At 41.7% G+C, this 15,093-nt stretch overlaps 1 protein-coding gene and 1 long non-coding RNA gene across 3 annotated transcripts; one reads left to right on the top strand and one right to left on the bottom strand.

Annotated features, from left to right (window-relative positions):
* Positions 1 to 175: 175 nt before the first annotated feature.
* On the bottom strand, positions 176 to 15,011 carry STX12 (syntaxin 12). The gene is made up of 9 exons (XM_081920907.1): positions 14,765 to 15,011; positions 10,368 to 10,437; positions 9,573 to 9,672; positions 7,318 to 7,455; positions 6,109 to 6,152; positions 5,006 to 5,111; positions 3,705 to 3,777; positions 2,619 to 2,701; positions 176 to 1,641 (listed from the first exon to the last, which is right to left on the bottom strand). The coding sequence occupies exons 1-9, from the start codon at positions 14,871 to 14,873 to the stop codon at positions 1,549 to 1,551; spliced, it is 816 nt and encodes a 271-aa protein (XP_081777033.1). The 5' UTR covers positions 14,874 to 15,011; the 3' UTR covers positions 176 to 1,548.
* LOC309375398 lies at positions 1,604 to 11,484 on the top strand. 2 transcript variants are annotated; one of them, XR_014170905.1, is made up of 3 exons: positions 1,604 to 1,690; positions 6,044 to 6,188; positions 10,721 to 11,484. It is a non-coding gene; the product is annotated as an uncharacterized lncRNA (long non-coding RNA). The 2 variants fall into 2 exon arrangements; XR_014170906.1 differs by lacking the exon at positions 10,721 to 11,484 and adding an exon at positions 10,242 to 10,352.
* Positions 15,012 to 15,093: the final 82 nt, after the last annotated feature.

The following is a 15,093-nucleotide window of genomic DNA, read 5'->3' as shown; positions in this document are numbered from 1 at the left end:
ATTAAATTATATTATGTGCTTCCTCCCAAAGGAGTCCAGTATAGCAAAAACTAGCAGCTTAATAAATTATCGGAATGTCAAAGACTTTACCCAAAGACAGTTGTTTTCTCCAGGCATTGAAAGTGATTTGAACCTTGCATTTAGGTCTGAGCTGAAGAAAATACACAATGTCAAAACACTTTTAAAAAATGTTTATTGACAGTTAAATGGATGTAATGATGGAGCAATAGTGCAAAGAAAGATGTGCAACTGAGGGCATCAATCTTCTCCAGCGCCAACTTTCACAGTTTAGTAATTTCAATAAGTAAAATGTGAAAAAGAATAAATAGTGAGTGTGTCAATAAAAAGATTTACAATTCTACCCAAGAAATTGCTACAAGTCTATAAACAAGTCAACTTTTCAGCCTTTTTTTACATCAGTTATCCTGCAGGAGTGGAATAGACCTAAGAGCTCTACCCAGCAATTCAGAGCAGACAAAAGTCTAGGTCAGATCACTCAGCCAAAGAAGATAAGTAACATTCCTAGCCTGCAAAGGTGAAAATCTTCTCTTGGAAAGACAGATTTGCCTTAGTTGCTCACAAAATGTATAACTGTTTTTCTATGCCCCCTCCATTGTTTACCCATAACAGACTCTGTGCTGTATTTTTTACGTGCTGCAAATGTATAATATATGGGCTTAGAGGTACAAGTTGGGAAGACAAGAGTAAAGCAGCCCACCATCAAATACAGCTTCATTAGGCAACAATATATTTGGACACACTGCTAAATGATTCATTGTCACCACAAAAATGGATCAAGGAGAAAACTTCTTACTGAATACTAGATATCTCTAGCTCAGAAAAGTAATCACGGAGTACATTCTCGGTTCCAAATGCAAGTGACCAAAACATTTTTCATGGTATACCATTAAAAAAGATGGGAGATGTTTAAAGTTCTCTTGAGAAGTTTAAAACAAAGGCTACTGTGTAGCTTGGACTTTTAATCACAAGACTACCATGCTGCAATGATGAGCAACTTCTGGAAGTTTCAGAAGTGGTATAACAAGGCAGCAGAGGAACTGAAAAAGAGTTGCAGCTCACCGCACACTCTTAAAGCAAATCTCTGGATCACAGCAACAAATTCATTGGAGAGTTGCTTAGTTAGTGAAATTCTGGCGTTCTCAGAAGTTATTCCTATGCAAGTTGCTTATAAAAGCAGTATGTATTTTTTAAAAGTTAAATTTGTAGTGTATGTTGTCAATTAACAGGTTACCAATCACACTCTCCAACACTTTATATTCAGGACAGCAATAGTATAGTAAACAAAAAAAACCCCACAAGTTTTATTACATAAAATAATTTTACATTAACTGATAAATACTGTCTTCATGGTTCACTAAATCCAATAACTAGTTATCTTCATGTTAGTTTCTATATATTATAATTACTAGAGGAAAACCAGTTTGTGTTTCATCTCCTCTCAATTCATTCCACAGGGTTTGTCTACTTGTTTTCCCTTTGGGGAGGAAAACAACAACTCTGCAATTAATTCAGTTCCACATAAGGGCTTCATTTTGATGCCTGCCAGATAATAAGTCCCAGGATTAGAACAGCCACAGACAGACCAAGAATCAGGATACAGATCTTCTTACGAGATTTCTTCTGTTAAAAGAAAACAAATAGGGAAAAATCCATTTACCCCGGGAAGATGGTAAGAAAACAACATTCAGATCAGGGAAATTTTCTGAAATGATGTAAATGGCTACCAGAGCCTTTTCAGTCTTGGTGCTTCAGTTATGAAATGCTTGCTAGACACCACTCTTTCATAACTCCAGTGCCAAGCAAAGATATCATTTTCTTAAGTCTTTTAAACTCAAGTGTCCCATGGCAGGCTTCCCCCCTTGTTTTATTCTACTTGAGATTTATAGTTTAGTTGTTTTTATAGTTATTTCTGTCATTTTAATTACGGAATATTATGCTAAACCACATGCAAAATTTTATTAAAGCGCGGTGCATAGCTACCTGTAATAAATATGTCATTGGCCCATGTATCATTTGCACTTTTCATGTAGCTTTAACATTAATATTTTAAGATTGTGCCACACAGTCCAGGAGACAGAAATAGAATGTGTTAGAAATTCAAGAGAAGAAAGGACACAGCCAATTGGGTAGGATGCTGATGTACACAAGGTCCTGGGTTCAACAATGGGCAATTCTAGCTTTCCACCACTCTGTTACAGGTCCTCATATATAGACTTCAGTTGTGCTTACTGCTTCTAGATTGTGCAAAGGGTAAATTCACTGGGACGAATCTCTCCATTAAAAGCTATGCATTTTTCCATCAGTTTGAATTTCAAAGTGTCACAAGGAATTGAAAAAGAAAAGTATGTAGATACCATTTTCCTTTCGTTTTAGAAGAACCATGGGTGGTATCCAATATTAAAGCCAGCTCACTGAAATTAATGGGCAAGACTAACTTAGATCCATTAATTTCAAAGGGTCTGCTCTGAACAGAACTTGGCTGGAATCCAATCCGTCGGCTTCAAGAGGCTTTGCTTTCTCTTTTCTGAAGAAACCTAGCAAGACTGATTCCGCTCCTACCTCCCTTCCTTTTAAAGTGGTTGTGCACACATTGTTACCTGATAATAAGCGGCTCTTTGTAACTGGTCATTGGCACTTTCCACGTGGACTTCTGCATTTTCTACATTTGCTTCTATACTATCTATAGGGAAGAAGAGCACACACAGATGTACAATTCTCTTACAACAGCCTGTATATATAACAACAACAGCCTGTATATCAATGATTGGGAATCTTGTTCTGTCGAGGGCTCCATTCCTGCAGGAGTAACCTATGAAGTGGTGGTGGGTGGGGCCAGAGCTAAACTCTGAATCTTATGAAATAAAATTTATTAATTAACTAACTTGGATGGGGTCACTTGCTTCTCTTCCCATCACCCTTCCTGCCTGCTTGGTGGGCTGGGGGGGGGGGCAGGGAATGATCACTTTTGCCAGAGGTCAGGCAATGCTGGCAAAGAACTCCTCACCCGACCCTTCCATTTGCTCCATCTGTTTTCAATTTTTTTTTGCACCATTTTGATCTTCCCCACCTTTCTATTCTCCCTCCACCCACATGAAATAAGACCAAGGAACACAGCTTTCCCACCCCTTAACATTGCTATAATTAGGGTTTCCATACGTCCAGAATTTCCTGGACATACCGCAGTCAGAAGCAGTGTCCAGGTGGAAATTGGGGAAATTTCGGGAAAATACGGATGTATGGCAACCCCAACAACTTTTGTGTCCTGGTTTTCACATTTTGTAATAAAGCCTGCTTAGTCAGTATATAAAATGGTTTTATCATAAAAATCACAGGTGCTGTGAGCCCTGATATACTGTGTCTCATAATCCACTGACAAACTACTACCAGCTCATTTTCAAAAGGTATAGTGTGAACAAGTACTTACGGCCCCACCTTCTGAAGTGGTAAAAAATGCCTCTATTTTGCCCAGTTTTAAAAATATATATATATTTGATAAAAAAATGATATATTTAGAGCACACTGCCTGGCACAAAGAACACTCAATTTGTTTCAAAGATCTCCAATATGAATTCTCAGCTAGTAACACACCATAGGCTGAACGTATAACCATAAGCATCCATAAAAAGTTGCACAATCAGCAATTTGGAGGGAAACTGTCATAGCAAACACAGGTATCATCTTACCAATCATGTCTCCCTGATCATGGATCATCATAGCCAAATCTTTAAATATCTGGTTCACATCCAGGATATCTGCCTGAAAGGAAGAAGGTCATGCATGTTTACAGAACCCATTTGAAAAAGTAACACAAATGGACATCCACTCTACCATGGTTTAGATCTAAATAGCAATACCCACATGATGAGGCTTTCCTGCCCACTTTTCTGCTATAGTAGTTTGATCCCCTGAAAAGTGAACCCTGGGAAACTGTCTTAGTATTATTTACAAACCTTTGAGATGACATAGTTTATAGGGTGTATAAAAATGCCAAAAATTAAAATTACATTTTTATTTTTGGATCAGAGTCCTCACATCCCTTTGAAATGAAACATTTACAAGCACATTTTCCAGAATTTATGAAGAGGTCTCTGTCTTCAAAACTTGGATGAGTTTCTACAACTTATCCCCCGTTCAACACCAAAGAAACATCATTGGCTCCATCTGTCTGGTTCCTATATTCCAAAGTGTGGCTTCTTGTCCACCTGACCTGCTTATACCTCCTTCAAGCAGATCTCCTTCATTTTCCTAATAGCTCCTACATTTGTTTCCAGCCTGGGATAGCCACATCCTTCACTCCTCCCTTTCAGCAACTTCAAGAGAGTCACAGTCTATGTTTTCTGAACACTTGCCCCAATCTTTGATTGTGTTTATACTAGGGGTGTGTGATAAATTTGTGATAAGTATTTCTACAAGGCAATACTGTATACCGGTGAAGAAAAGGTTGAGACTTGACAGCTTCCCAGGGGGTAGCTCAGCTAAACTGATAATTTACAGATACTTTGCCCCAACTGTCAGGACAGTGCAGTACAGGGTTGTTTGAAAAGCAGCGGGGGACTGCTTGCAAAGGGGCTTTCAAAGCTCACCCCACCCAATTGATCTTTAAACCTGTAGCTTTCAGAGGTTCAAAAAGCAGCATGGAACTCTTCTGCTTTGGTTGTATTCACCCATTCCCAACGGGGTACTGGAGCATACAGTTAATGCAGAATCAAACACCACCACGCCGCATATCCGATGATTGGCATGTGGGCATGGTTTCCAAAAAAATGGCCCCATGAGCCAAATTTTACCCCCTGGCAGGTCAAGATTCCTGTGGGTCAGAGGTTCCCCACTGCTGAGTTACAGCATATCCCAGTATACAATTAAACAAAATACAGATGGGACCAGTGTGGTTCAAAAGAACCTTGAAGTCCTCGCTCAGACCTATTTAAATACAACAAAGCGATTTTTAAAACTTTGCATCTGGTTCAAGTCCTAATCCACTCACCTCCAACTGCCTAATGGCAGTTTCTCTCTCCTTAATTAGTTCAAGATCTTGTTCTGTTATTGCTACGTCTTCCTCTTGAGACTGCATCTGATTCCACTCTTCATTGCTGCAGGGAGAATGCTACATTACAGTCTGCTATTCCAATTATTACTGAATACGCACTTGGATTTTCACCTAAATACCTGATTTGTATTAAAGGAGGGAGAGTGCTCTCCAAATAATGAATCACTTACCTATTTCACAATTTATTGCAAAAATATTTGTCTGTTTTTATTCGTTTCTCCAATGAAAATTCCTATGCTCAGATCATGAGTCTGCTACTCCAGAAAAATCTGAAGCTGTTTTTATAGGTATTTTATTGATGTATTTTTGCCACCTAGGTTTCAAAAGCTTGCAGACATCATCCAAAAGTGAATTAAAATACATATACTGGCAACCGTATGCATGCTAATAGTTCATTGGGACTGAAAGTACCAAGTAAATAATTTGAAATGTCCTATGACATAGAGAGTCAGAGTTTTCTTGCAACTCTGCCCCCAACAGTCAAATGTAAAAATAATGTTGGTAAAAGTCAGGATCTGTATTTATACTTAAGTGCAACAGGTCTGACTGAGATGTTACAGCTCAGTCATAGTTTGACAATCAGAGCTGTGTCCAAGACTGGCATACTCCCTCCTAACCCTCCCAAATTACCTCTCTCTCCTCCTGGTTTGCGTTAACAATTACTTGCTCAAACCAGATGCCACGAACAAGTGCTCACAAACCAGTTTGCTTCTAAGCCAGAATTCAAGCCATGGTTCAAACTCAATTTCCAAAGCCTGGATACGAACCATGGTTCAGGTCTTGGCCGTCATTGATGCAAACTGGGGAGTAACTGAGGGAATCAGAGAGCATATCAAGGGAGCACACCGGCCTGACATCTGAAATGGGCCATTTTTGTTCTGATTCAAGAGTAAGAAGCTTATGTACTATTGGAACACAATGTTAATTCACCAATGCCTGCGTTTTCTTCCTTTTCCCCACCCATTTTCCCCCAAGTCAAGAGATATGATTGCATTTGAAGAGATAAAAATGATTTGTCACTTTAAAGAAGGAAACATTACCTGTCAAATGAGACCAGCTGTTCTTCCCTGGACCTGTCATCTCCCTGGAAAAAAGAATTTAGTTCTCATCAGTCAACAGGGTAAGGTTTGTACTAAGTAGGCTGGAGGATGTGATGAAACACTGAAGCATTATAATGCCTGATCACTATCAGTATTGTCTTCATGTCCTGCTGATTTCAATGGGCAGGACAAAGAACGATAGATTAAAACGCTTTGTGATAGTCAAGAGAAGATAACTTATTTTTAACTAAAAGATTTTAAGGTTGCCTTTCAAACTAAGCTTCCAAGGTGGCTAATAAAACAGTACAGGAAGTTGGGTGTTTTTTGTTTCTAAAAAACACCAATAACTTAAACAGAGCAAAACTAAATAGGAAGGGATAATGATCTCATCAGTCAAGCTCTCTGTTGCATGGCATGATCACTCACTCGCCCAACTCCTATAATTAATCCTCTTAATCCTGTGTGTGCCACAAGTGTGTGCAAGGGAAACATATGCAATCCAGGGTCACTACTCACATGACTAGGAGTATTGCTTCCTGTCCTTAAATATGGGAATTAGTCAGACTCCTATCTACTCACCCAACTTGGCCAATGCTGTCCTCAATGCTGAAGGAGGGAGAAACTCCCCAATGCAGGGGAGAAACCATTTTAATGCAGTGTTTCGGAAGAGTTTTAGTGGGAGCAGGAACCTTACTCAACATTAAAAAAATACAGATAGGAGAATTCGCCTAATTACTGTGGTCCATGGGGTGGCTTTGACTCACAGTCCCAGGAAGTAACTGTCTCTCAGCAAAGCACTTACCCTGGTAGGCTTCCCAGATCAATACAACACATCAGAAGTCTGTTCTTGGTAGGATGACCTACCAAGGTAAGATGCCCTTGGCTGATTAAACAATCTCTGACCTTTAAAATTTGTTTGTGGCAGGGGGTGTTGTTGTTGTTGTTATATGTATTGCCTCCAAGTGGGAATCATGGTGTATTCTGAACACACTTCAACTATATTTTGGTACTGTGTTTGCTGAAAGAGTAATCTCAACCTCACAGAATAGGCAGAGTATAGGATCTGTTATGAACCCTAGCTAAAACCAGGGTCAAGAACTGTCATGTTTACAGGATACAATGCAAAACATTTAAATGCTTAAAAAGAAACATTTGAACGGAGCCTGTAACAGCCTTCTTCTTTAGGAGAGGCTTGGCTGACAAACTTACAGAAAGACGAGAACCAGCTCTTGCCCGGGCAACAGTCTCCTTTTCTTTTTCAGACACTCTTCTTTGCACTGCTTGAAAGTTATTTAAGGCTGCGGAAAAGTCATTCATTAAACGTTCCTTCTGAAGTTTCTGCTGGCGCTAGAAAACATAAATTATGTCCATGGCTTATTGTGTAGAACAGCAAAAAGGAGCATCCAATAACAAAGAGAATGTATATGCCTTATTTCTACCTTTTATGGATTCTGTTTGTAACAGTAATCCAACAGGATTCCCAAGGTGGAAATAACACCTTGTTCCACAGATCAAAGTACAGCTTCACAAACTGTGAGGGAGGAGACACACAAACCACAGCATTTCCAGTACATGTTTCTGGGTCTATACTGTAGTTTATAGGTATCTGACAACAGAAGTGCAACTGAGCAAAGTGGATTAAGGCTACAATCCTAACCTCTGGCTTAATCAGCCCGATTGCTCATACCAGCTCAATAGCTCTGGTCTAACGTTTGGGCAGATGTGTGCATTGAGGTGCTCCTCACCAAGAGAACTCCCTTGCTGATGTTGGAGCTTCTCTCCTAGACAAAGCTGGTGAAGCCCAGCAGGGCAGGGTGGAAGGAGACCTCCGCTTCATCCAAACCCCCTCCAGCACAGCACATCAAGGGCTTGGATTCCTTTGCCCAGCCTCCATTCCATCTTCCTTTGAAGTTAATGGGAAACATATTTATTTAACTTTTTTTGCCGCTCCATAGACAACTTGTCTTTTGTTTGCTGGTGCAGCAGTGAGCAAAAAGGCAAACTACTTAAGAAGGTTCTACAGAAGCTGTAGGCAGGAATGGGGCAGGGAAGTGAAAGAGGAGTTTCAGCTGACCATCATCGCAATGCTACTTGGGCAAGAATCTCTCTTATTGTTTATTGGCATTACACACTGAAATAGAAGCCCCTCACTTTCAGCTGTGCTACCATTTGATATGACATGGGGAAGTTCATCAATAGGTCATAGTTAAGGAGAAGTGATTCCCCCCCCCATTTAACCTCTTCCTCCCTTCCTCCAGGGTTTGCAAAGCAAAATAATACAGAAGTGGATAAAGCCTTGTTACACACAAGCAGAGGTACACAGGCAATGCACAGGCAGTCTTAAAAGCTGGCCTCTTAACTTTAGTATTAGCCCATGTGCTGAATCTTCCTATTATCATTTCAAACACTTCTCTGCACTGTGTCTTGCCCACAGCTAGTCACCTCATCTGCTTGTCAGGTGTTGAGGAGAGCGGCAGATCTTGCTAGTTATTAGATACCCAGAGCATCTCATATCTGCTGTAGGCAAATAAAAGGTAAAGGTAAAGGTACCCCTGCCTGTACGGGCCAGTCTTGACAGACTCTGGGGTTGTGCGCCCATCTCACTTAAGAGGCCAGGGGCCAGCGCTGTCCAGAGACACTTCTGGGTCACATGGCCAGTGTGACATCGCTGCTCTGGCGAGCCAGAGCCGCACACGGAAACGCCGTTTACCTTCCCGCTGGTAAGCGGTCCCTATTTATCTACTTGCACCCGGAGGTGCTTTCGAACTGCTAGGTTGGCAGGCGCTGGGACCGAGCAGCGGGAGCGCACCCCGCCGCAGGGATTCGAACCGCCGACCTTTCGATCAGCAAGTCCTAGGCGCTGAGGCTTTAACCCACAGCGCCACCTGTGTCCCTGCTGTAGGCAAATACCAGTCTGCATTTATGGCTCGATATATGAGCATTAGCAGCCTGGGAAGGGAAAAGAACTGGCCTAGATAACATCCAGCTTTAGATTAACATTTAGAGTCCTAAAATTGAGTGTTTACATCCATTTCATGCACTAGCAGATACTGAAAGATTCCCTTGCCTCCAACCATCTGTTGTTTCCTCACTCACTACAGCAGATGGAAATGAGGGATTAACCCTCTTCCCCAGAATACTAATTAAATTCCAATGGAAAAACCACCATGTGCCAGTAAATTGCAGATATAAAGAGTTCAGCCTTTAAATTAGGGATGGGAAACCTGTGGGCCTCCCCATGTTGGTGCATTACAATCTCCATCATTCCTGACCGTTGCCTATGCTGGTGGCTGAGATCCACAGGTTCACCATCCCTGCTCTAAATGGACCTCACTCACCTTTTCACAGTATCCTACACATCCCATCAAAACAATGATGTTGGTATTCCATTAAAAACATCACTAATATCGCCATTATTAAGAAAGAAGCTTTCCTTCCAATCTATCAGCACAGGACTCAGATACCTGTTCCGATGCAGATAAGGGGAGTGGCAGGGAGCCCAGCTCCTTCAGGTATTCATTGGTCTCTTTGGCAAGCCGGTTTGCTGTGTTCTGCAACTGCTGTCTATGAAAAAAGAATGCATTCTTCAGCTTTCATTTCTAAACTCTTCAAAACGGAAGCTTGAGCACATAAACAGGAACTATGATACCCACAAATCTAATTTTTCATTCACTTGGTTATGTAGCAATTTAGGACAGCCACATGATTCTTGTTGGGTGCCCCCCAATATTAAAATTTCATTTCCCCCAGAAGTGAATAGACATTCCTTCCACATAAGCATTTCTAGTCTCTTTGGTACTGTATTAACAAGTTGTACAGCAGTTTGTTACTGTGTCCAATGGCCTACAAATCTCGATGTAGAATGGGCATTTTTTTAGACTGCAGGTGGAGAATCACATTCATGAATGTTCTGCTACATTAGCCATGCTGGCAGAAGCTGATGGGACTAACAGTCCAACAGCATCTGTAGATTCCCCATCCCTGCCCTATATGAACTTACCCAAAGTAGTGTACTAGCACAACAGGCAGCAGTCTGGGCTAGAACCCCTCTCCTTAAAATACTATAGCTATTTTATTTTGTGGGATACATGAGCAGGAGAGAGTATTAAAAAATGCTATGCCTCCCCTTGCAGACTTAAGTGGCATTATCTCTTCAACCAACCACATTCTACTGCCCATGCAGGATATTCAAAATTTATCCAGGTATTTGGGTTTGCCATTGTAATGTGCACTTTAAGAACTGCTCAGGTCATACGTACAGGTTTTCCTGCAGTTTGCTGGAGTCCTGCTTAGTTCCCAGCTGACTCATCAAGTTCTTTATCTGAGAAGCTGTGGAAGCAAAGTTGATTGTGCGTTATCATTGAGCATAAAAGTTCTCCTCTAAGGAGGTATTGCCAGGGGAAAAAACCATTGCTCAAATCATAGCCTGATCCTAACTATAATTACTTAAGGATAGGTTACATCCATTTCAGTGGTGTGTTTAGCCTAAAGCTTCAAAAGGAATTTAAAGGGGATTTCACTATTTTCAGAAGGAGACATTCTTTGGGGCAACACAAAGTTGTCTTTCAATGAATTAATTAAAAAAACTAACAGACTCTTGTTATGACTGTAGAGAGTACTGGAAGAAAACTTCAATCGATTAAAAAATTACTTCTGAAATCACTACATGTCAGCAATAAGTGACAAAGTGCAAAGCAGCGATAAGGCAAGTAAGTGACAGTGCAAAGGTTAAATCTAAAATACAAAGGGAGGGAGGTTGGGGAGAAGAAGACAGGCGCACTTACTTGGGAGGCCCCATTGTAGCCTTCACTGACCTAGTGCTCTCTAGGTACCCTGGGGTACAACTCATATCAGCCCCAACCAGCACAGCCAACAACCATGTTCAGCCAACATGGCCAATGGGTGTTGTAGACCCAAATAACTGGTGAGCATCGGATTAATAAATGATATCCCATTGAATTCAATGGACTGACTTCTCGTAAATTTCCGTAGGAATGGGCAGGAAGTCTTTCTTTGGAACTTAATATTAATATATATTTCAGTGACTTCCTTCCTTTTTTATTGTACAAATTAGCAACTTTTTGAAAGACGAATTGAGATGAGGTAGAGACAGGTCCAAAGACAGAGACAGGAAGAGAACTATTCTGCATTCACATTTCAAAACTGTTCAGTCCCAGGTTGATGCTTATTTTGGCCATATGTCGGTAAACCACAGAACAGATAATTAAATCAGACATAATAAACACCTTCTGAGAGTTATAAGCAAAACAGTATATATAGTCCTAACACTCACGGCTTGCTTGTGCTAGGTTGTGAACATGATGAGATAAAGCTAGTCTGTAACAATGCTCAAATAAAGCCCGAAAATATCAAAAATCTTGCAATTGTGAATTACTTGTGCAGAATCACAGAACAATTGTCTTGAATATTAGTCTGGCAGAGCATGCACATTTGACTGTGTTTCAGCATAACACTAAATCCTGGTTTAGTGTTAGGTGGACAAATCTCTATGAACCCAAGAAAGTGTCATGCTCGCATGCTGCTGCTCCTCATCTTGTGGCTACATGGGGTGAGAAGCATGCAAGCCTAACACTTTCTTTGTGCTCACAGAGGCTCATCAAACCACAGTTTAGCATTATGTGCAAACTGGGCCACAGCTTCCTAATCAATCAATTAGCTTCAGAGTGTGGCTGCAGTTCAGCTACAAGTCTGCTCAGAAGATGTGGATTATCTAGGCCCATTTCATTCCAGCTTCGAGTCCAGCTATAACACCTAAAGTGCACTGGACACCTAGGTGGCAGAGGGGCAGGAGGACGACAACCCCGCTGGTTCTCTTACTCTCAGCAGCTTTTGATACCATCAACCACAGTAAACTCCATGAGTGATTCGGTGAGTGGGAAGTAGACAATACCATGTTACAGTGGGTCTGCTCCTAGTACTGGGACTGTTTCCTGGGAACAGCATCAGGCAATTGTTGCTCAATGCCATAGAAGTTGACCTGTGGTTTCCTACAGGGTTCAGTTTTGTGCCCCTTGCTGTTTGACACCAAATGGAGCCACCCAGTGTTCGAAACTCCCATTGTTCTAGGCACATTTTGCGCCAGGGAATTTCATTAGCCTGGGTAGTTTCTGAGCTCTGGGCGCAATACTGCGCCTAAGATTTCAGATTAAAAATGCAGAGTGGAAGGAAAGGAGGACCTTTTTCTGCCTAACGCTGAACACCTTAACCTGATCTTATATAGTTTTGTTGTGATATATTGCTTGGTTTTTGTGTGCCTTGGTAATAGCTGCTTCGGGCATTTTTTGATAGAAAGATGAGAAACATATGTAACAAATAAGTTATTTACTAAAATATTTATACACCATTATTTATATTAAAAACTCAGAGTGGTTTACAATATTAAAAAATAAAACATGGGACGCATCTGGGGAAAGGGCGTTTGCCTTTTTTTAGCATACTTCTCATGCTCCCAGTCACGAACTACAGAGGCAAAACGTAACCTCTGAAGGTTGTTTTATATATATACCTACCAATATCAAAGCAGACACAAATGTTACTAAGGGTAGCTAATTCTTGAAACTAACTGCTTATGCAAATTGTCTACTCCCCCCAGCCTTTATTTAGCTCCACAGCACCTGAGATTAGGACTAGTGGAAAGGCTGCAGTGCAGTAGAGTGGGAGCTGCAAGATTTTTTTCCCCAGCCACAAAAGTAGTACAGTGGACGCTCGGGTTGTGAATGTGATCCGTGCGAGATGCATGTTCGCAACCCGCAGCATTTGCAACCTGCGTCTGCGCATGTTGCGATTTGGCGCTTCTGCGCATAGCACGATTTAGTGCTTCTGCGCATGCGCGACTGCCGAAACCCGGAAGTAATCCGTTCCGGTACTTCCAGGTTTCGGCAGTCCGCAACCCGAAAAAACGCAATCTGAAGTGGCTGTAACCCGAGGTATGACTGTACAGTAGCTGTGTTCCTCTTTACATTTGCACTTCAGATGTTAATTTATACATAAAAATTGGAAAGTCTGTCAAAGCTCAAGAAGTCTGTCCTTTCTTCCTTCTGTAGCATTTGTAAACGGGAGCAGAAGAATGGGAACAGACAGGTAACTATGTATATTTTCTAGGCACTGTTGTCAGACTTAAGACTGGGTGAGTTCTAGGCGTAAATAAAAGTCAAAGAGACGACATGGCAAATAGGTCTCTTAAGGCCCATCCTGATTTGCCCACAAAATCCTTGTTTTACATAAGGGCTTTATCCTCTTGCAATCTATACTTGAGCAGTTTATATTCTGATGTGATTTTAAACCCAGAGTTTTGGCATCCATTCTCCCTGTTTTCCACTATATACTGTTTCAAGCAACCCCACCTCTGAAGAAGTTGCTTCACACTAAAAAAAAAAGAAAAGAGAGAGAGAGAACCAAAGATGCCCCAAGCTGACAGGGACACTTTTAAAAGGAAGCATATGTCCTTTTTGGATTTTTGAAGGAGAGGGAAACTTCAGATTTAGGAAGGAGAAAGTTTGGGACAGCAGCTCTCTCTGGTGATGATTGTATAGATGAGGGGGAATTAAAGGGTACATATTCCATATTAAGATGAGGTTGGATGGGCCCTTACTAACTAGACTCAAGACAATTTCAGAGACTGTTCTTGCCTTCCTCAAAAGCACTTTTGTGTAGCTGGAAACAATATATAGAGACTGTTACGCAGTGATCACATGCAAGTGTATTTTGCTACATGTACACATAGGGAAACCAGAAGAGATGTCAATGGTTTGGTAGAATTAAGAAACACAATGAAATACATAACCACAGGGCCATTATATTCTATATGCAGGTCACACCTCTTGACTACAATGAAGTGATTGCCTTTTAGTCAACAAAGAACACATGAAGTGGCCTCAGTAATACTTATAATTGTTAGGAAGCTATTAGGTGAAGCATGGGCAAGGTAGCAATGAGTAGAGATTGACTCATCCCTTTGCAATAATTCTCCCACTCATAAAGAATATGAATAATGAGACTGCCTGTGGCTTTAACTTCTTTTTTTATAAATACAGATTTGGCTTCCTCTTGTTTGTTGGTCTATTTTACTGTATTTTTTGAAAGCAATACTTTATGATGCAGACCAAACCAAATAAATAAAATAATCCTTAGGACAGAAACACGGAGGAAAGGCGGGGTGTGGGTTGTAGATAAGGGGGGACGGACCTATTGGGGGAAAAGTGGGCCTTTAAAAAAAAAGAGAAAGCCATGGGGGTGAGGGATTATAATGGCTTTCTATCGGTTTAAAATATTGTCTTTAATAGACCATCGGGGTAGAGAGCGGGCAGTCCCTGCGGATTAAAGTTCGCTAAATGGGGGCCCTTGGAACTGCCTGCCACTGCAGCTAAAGGAATCAAGTGTACAGAAGGTCGAAAAATTGCCTTAGGGAGCTGTGAGCCGCCTTGAACGTATTGTAAACGGAAAGGCGGGATCTTAAAAGAAAAAAAAAGACGAATCTAAGGAGGATAAGGCGGTGTTGGGAGGTGGAACACATGACAGGGGGGCGGTAACAGAGATTGTTTAGGCGGTCGGGGGACAGAATTCAGGAGGCCTGAGGGGACAAGACTTAAGACACAGTGGGTCGTGTGGGGAAGGGGAGGAAGCGGTTTTCACTCACTGCATTGTGCCAGGCGCTGTACATTGGTGCTGCAGGTCTGGATAATGGCGCTGAAGTCCCGGGGCGGAAGCCCCCCGGGCCGGTACGTCTCTAACGGGCCGTACGACATGGCCGAGCCTGAAACCCGGACAGAAAACGAAAGAAGGGGAAACACACGATAAACAACACAGGATCTGTGTCACGGTCAGCCGAATCTGACTAGCGCCGCTTCCGCCGCCTTCACGAAGACGCACGCGCAAAGGACAAGGCCCTGCCTTCTTTTCCCCTGCTCCGCGCAGGCGCGGGGAAGAAATGCGCGCACCCGCCCCGCAAGTGACAGCCTGCGACGT

The sequence above is a fragment of the Podarcis melisellensis genome (genome assembly GCF_964234715.1).
Source record: "Podarcis melisellensis genome assembly, chromosome: 8".
In the NCBI taxonomy this organism is placed as follows: Eukaryota; Metazoa; Chordata; class Lepidosauria; order Squamata; family Lacertidae; genus Podarcis; species Podarcis melisellensis.
This window is presented reverse-complemented; position numbering and strand designations above follow the sequence as displayed.

What these genes read in the sequence shown, in the direction of transcription:
- STX12 (XM_081920907.1), bottom strand. Translation starts at nt 14,873, where the DNA reads ATGTCGTACGGCCCGTTAGAGACGTACCGGCCCGGGGGGCTTCCGCCC. An exon ending in CAGCTGGTCTCATTTGACAG is followed by an intron (nt 5,112 to 6,108) that starts GTAATGTTTCCT and finishes TTCTCCCTGCAG; the next exon opens with CAATGAAGAGTGGAATCAGA. An exon ending in AAAGAGCCGCTTATTATCAG is followed by an intron (nt 1,642 to 2,618) that starts GTAACAATGTGT and finishes TTCTTTTAACAG; the next exon opens with AAGAAATCTCGTAAGAAGAT.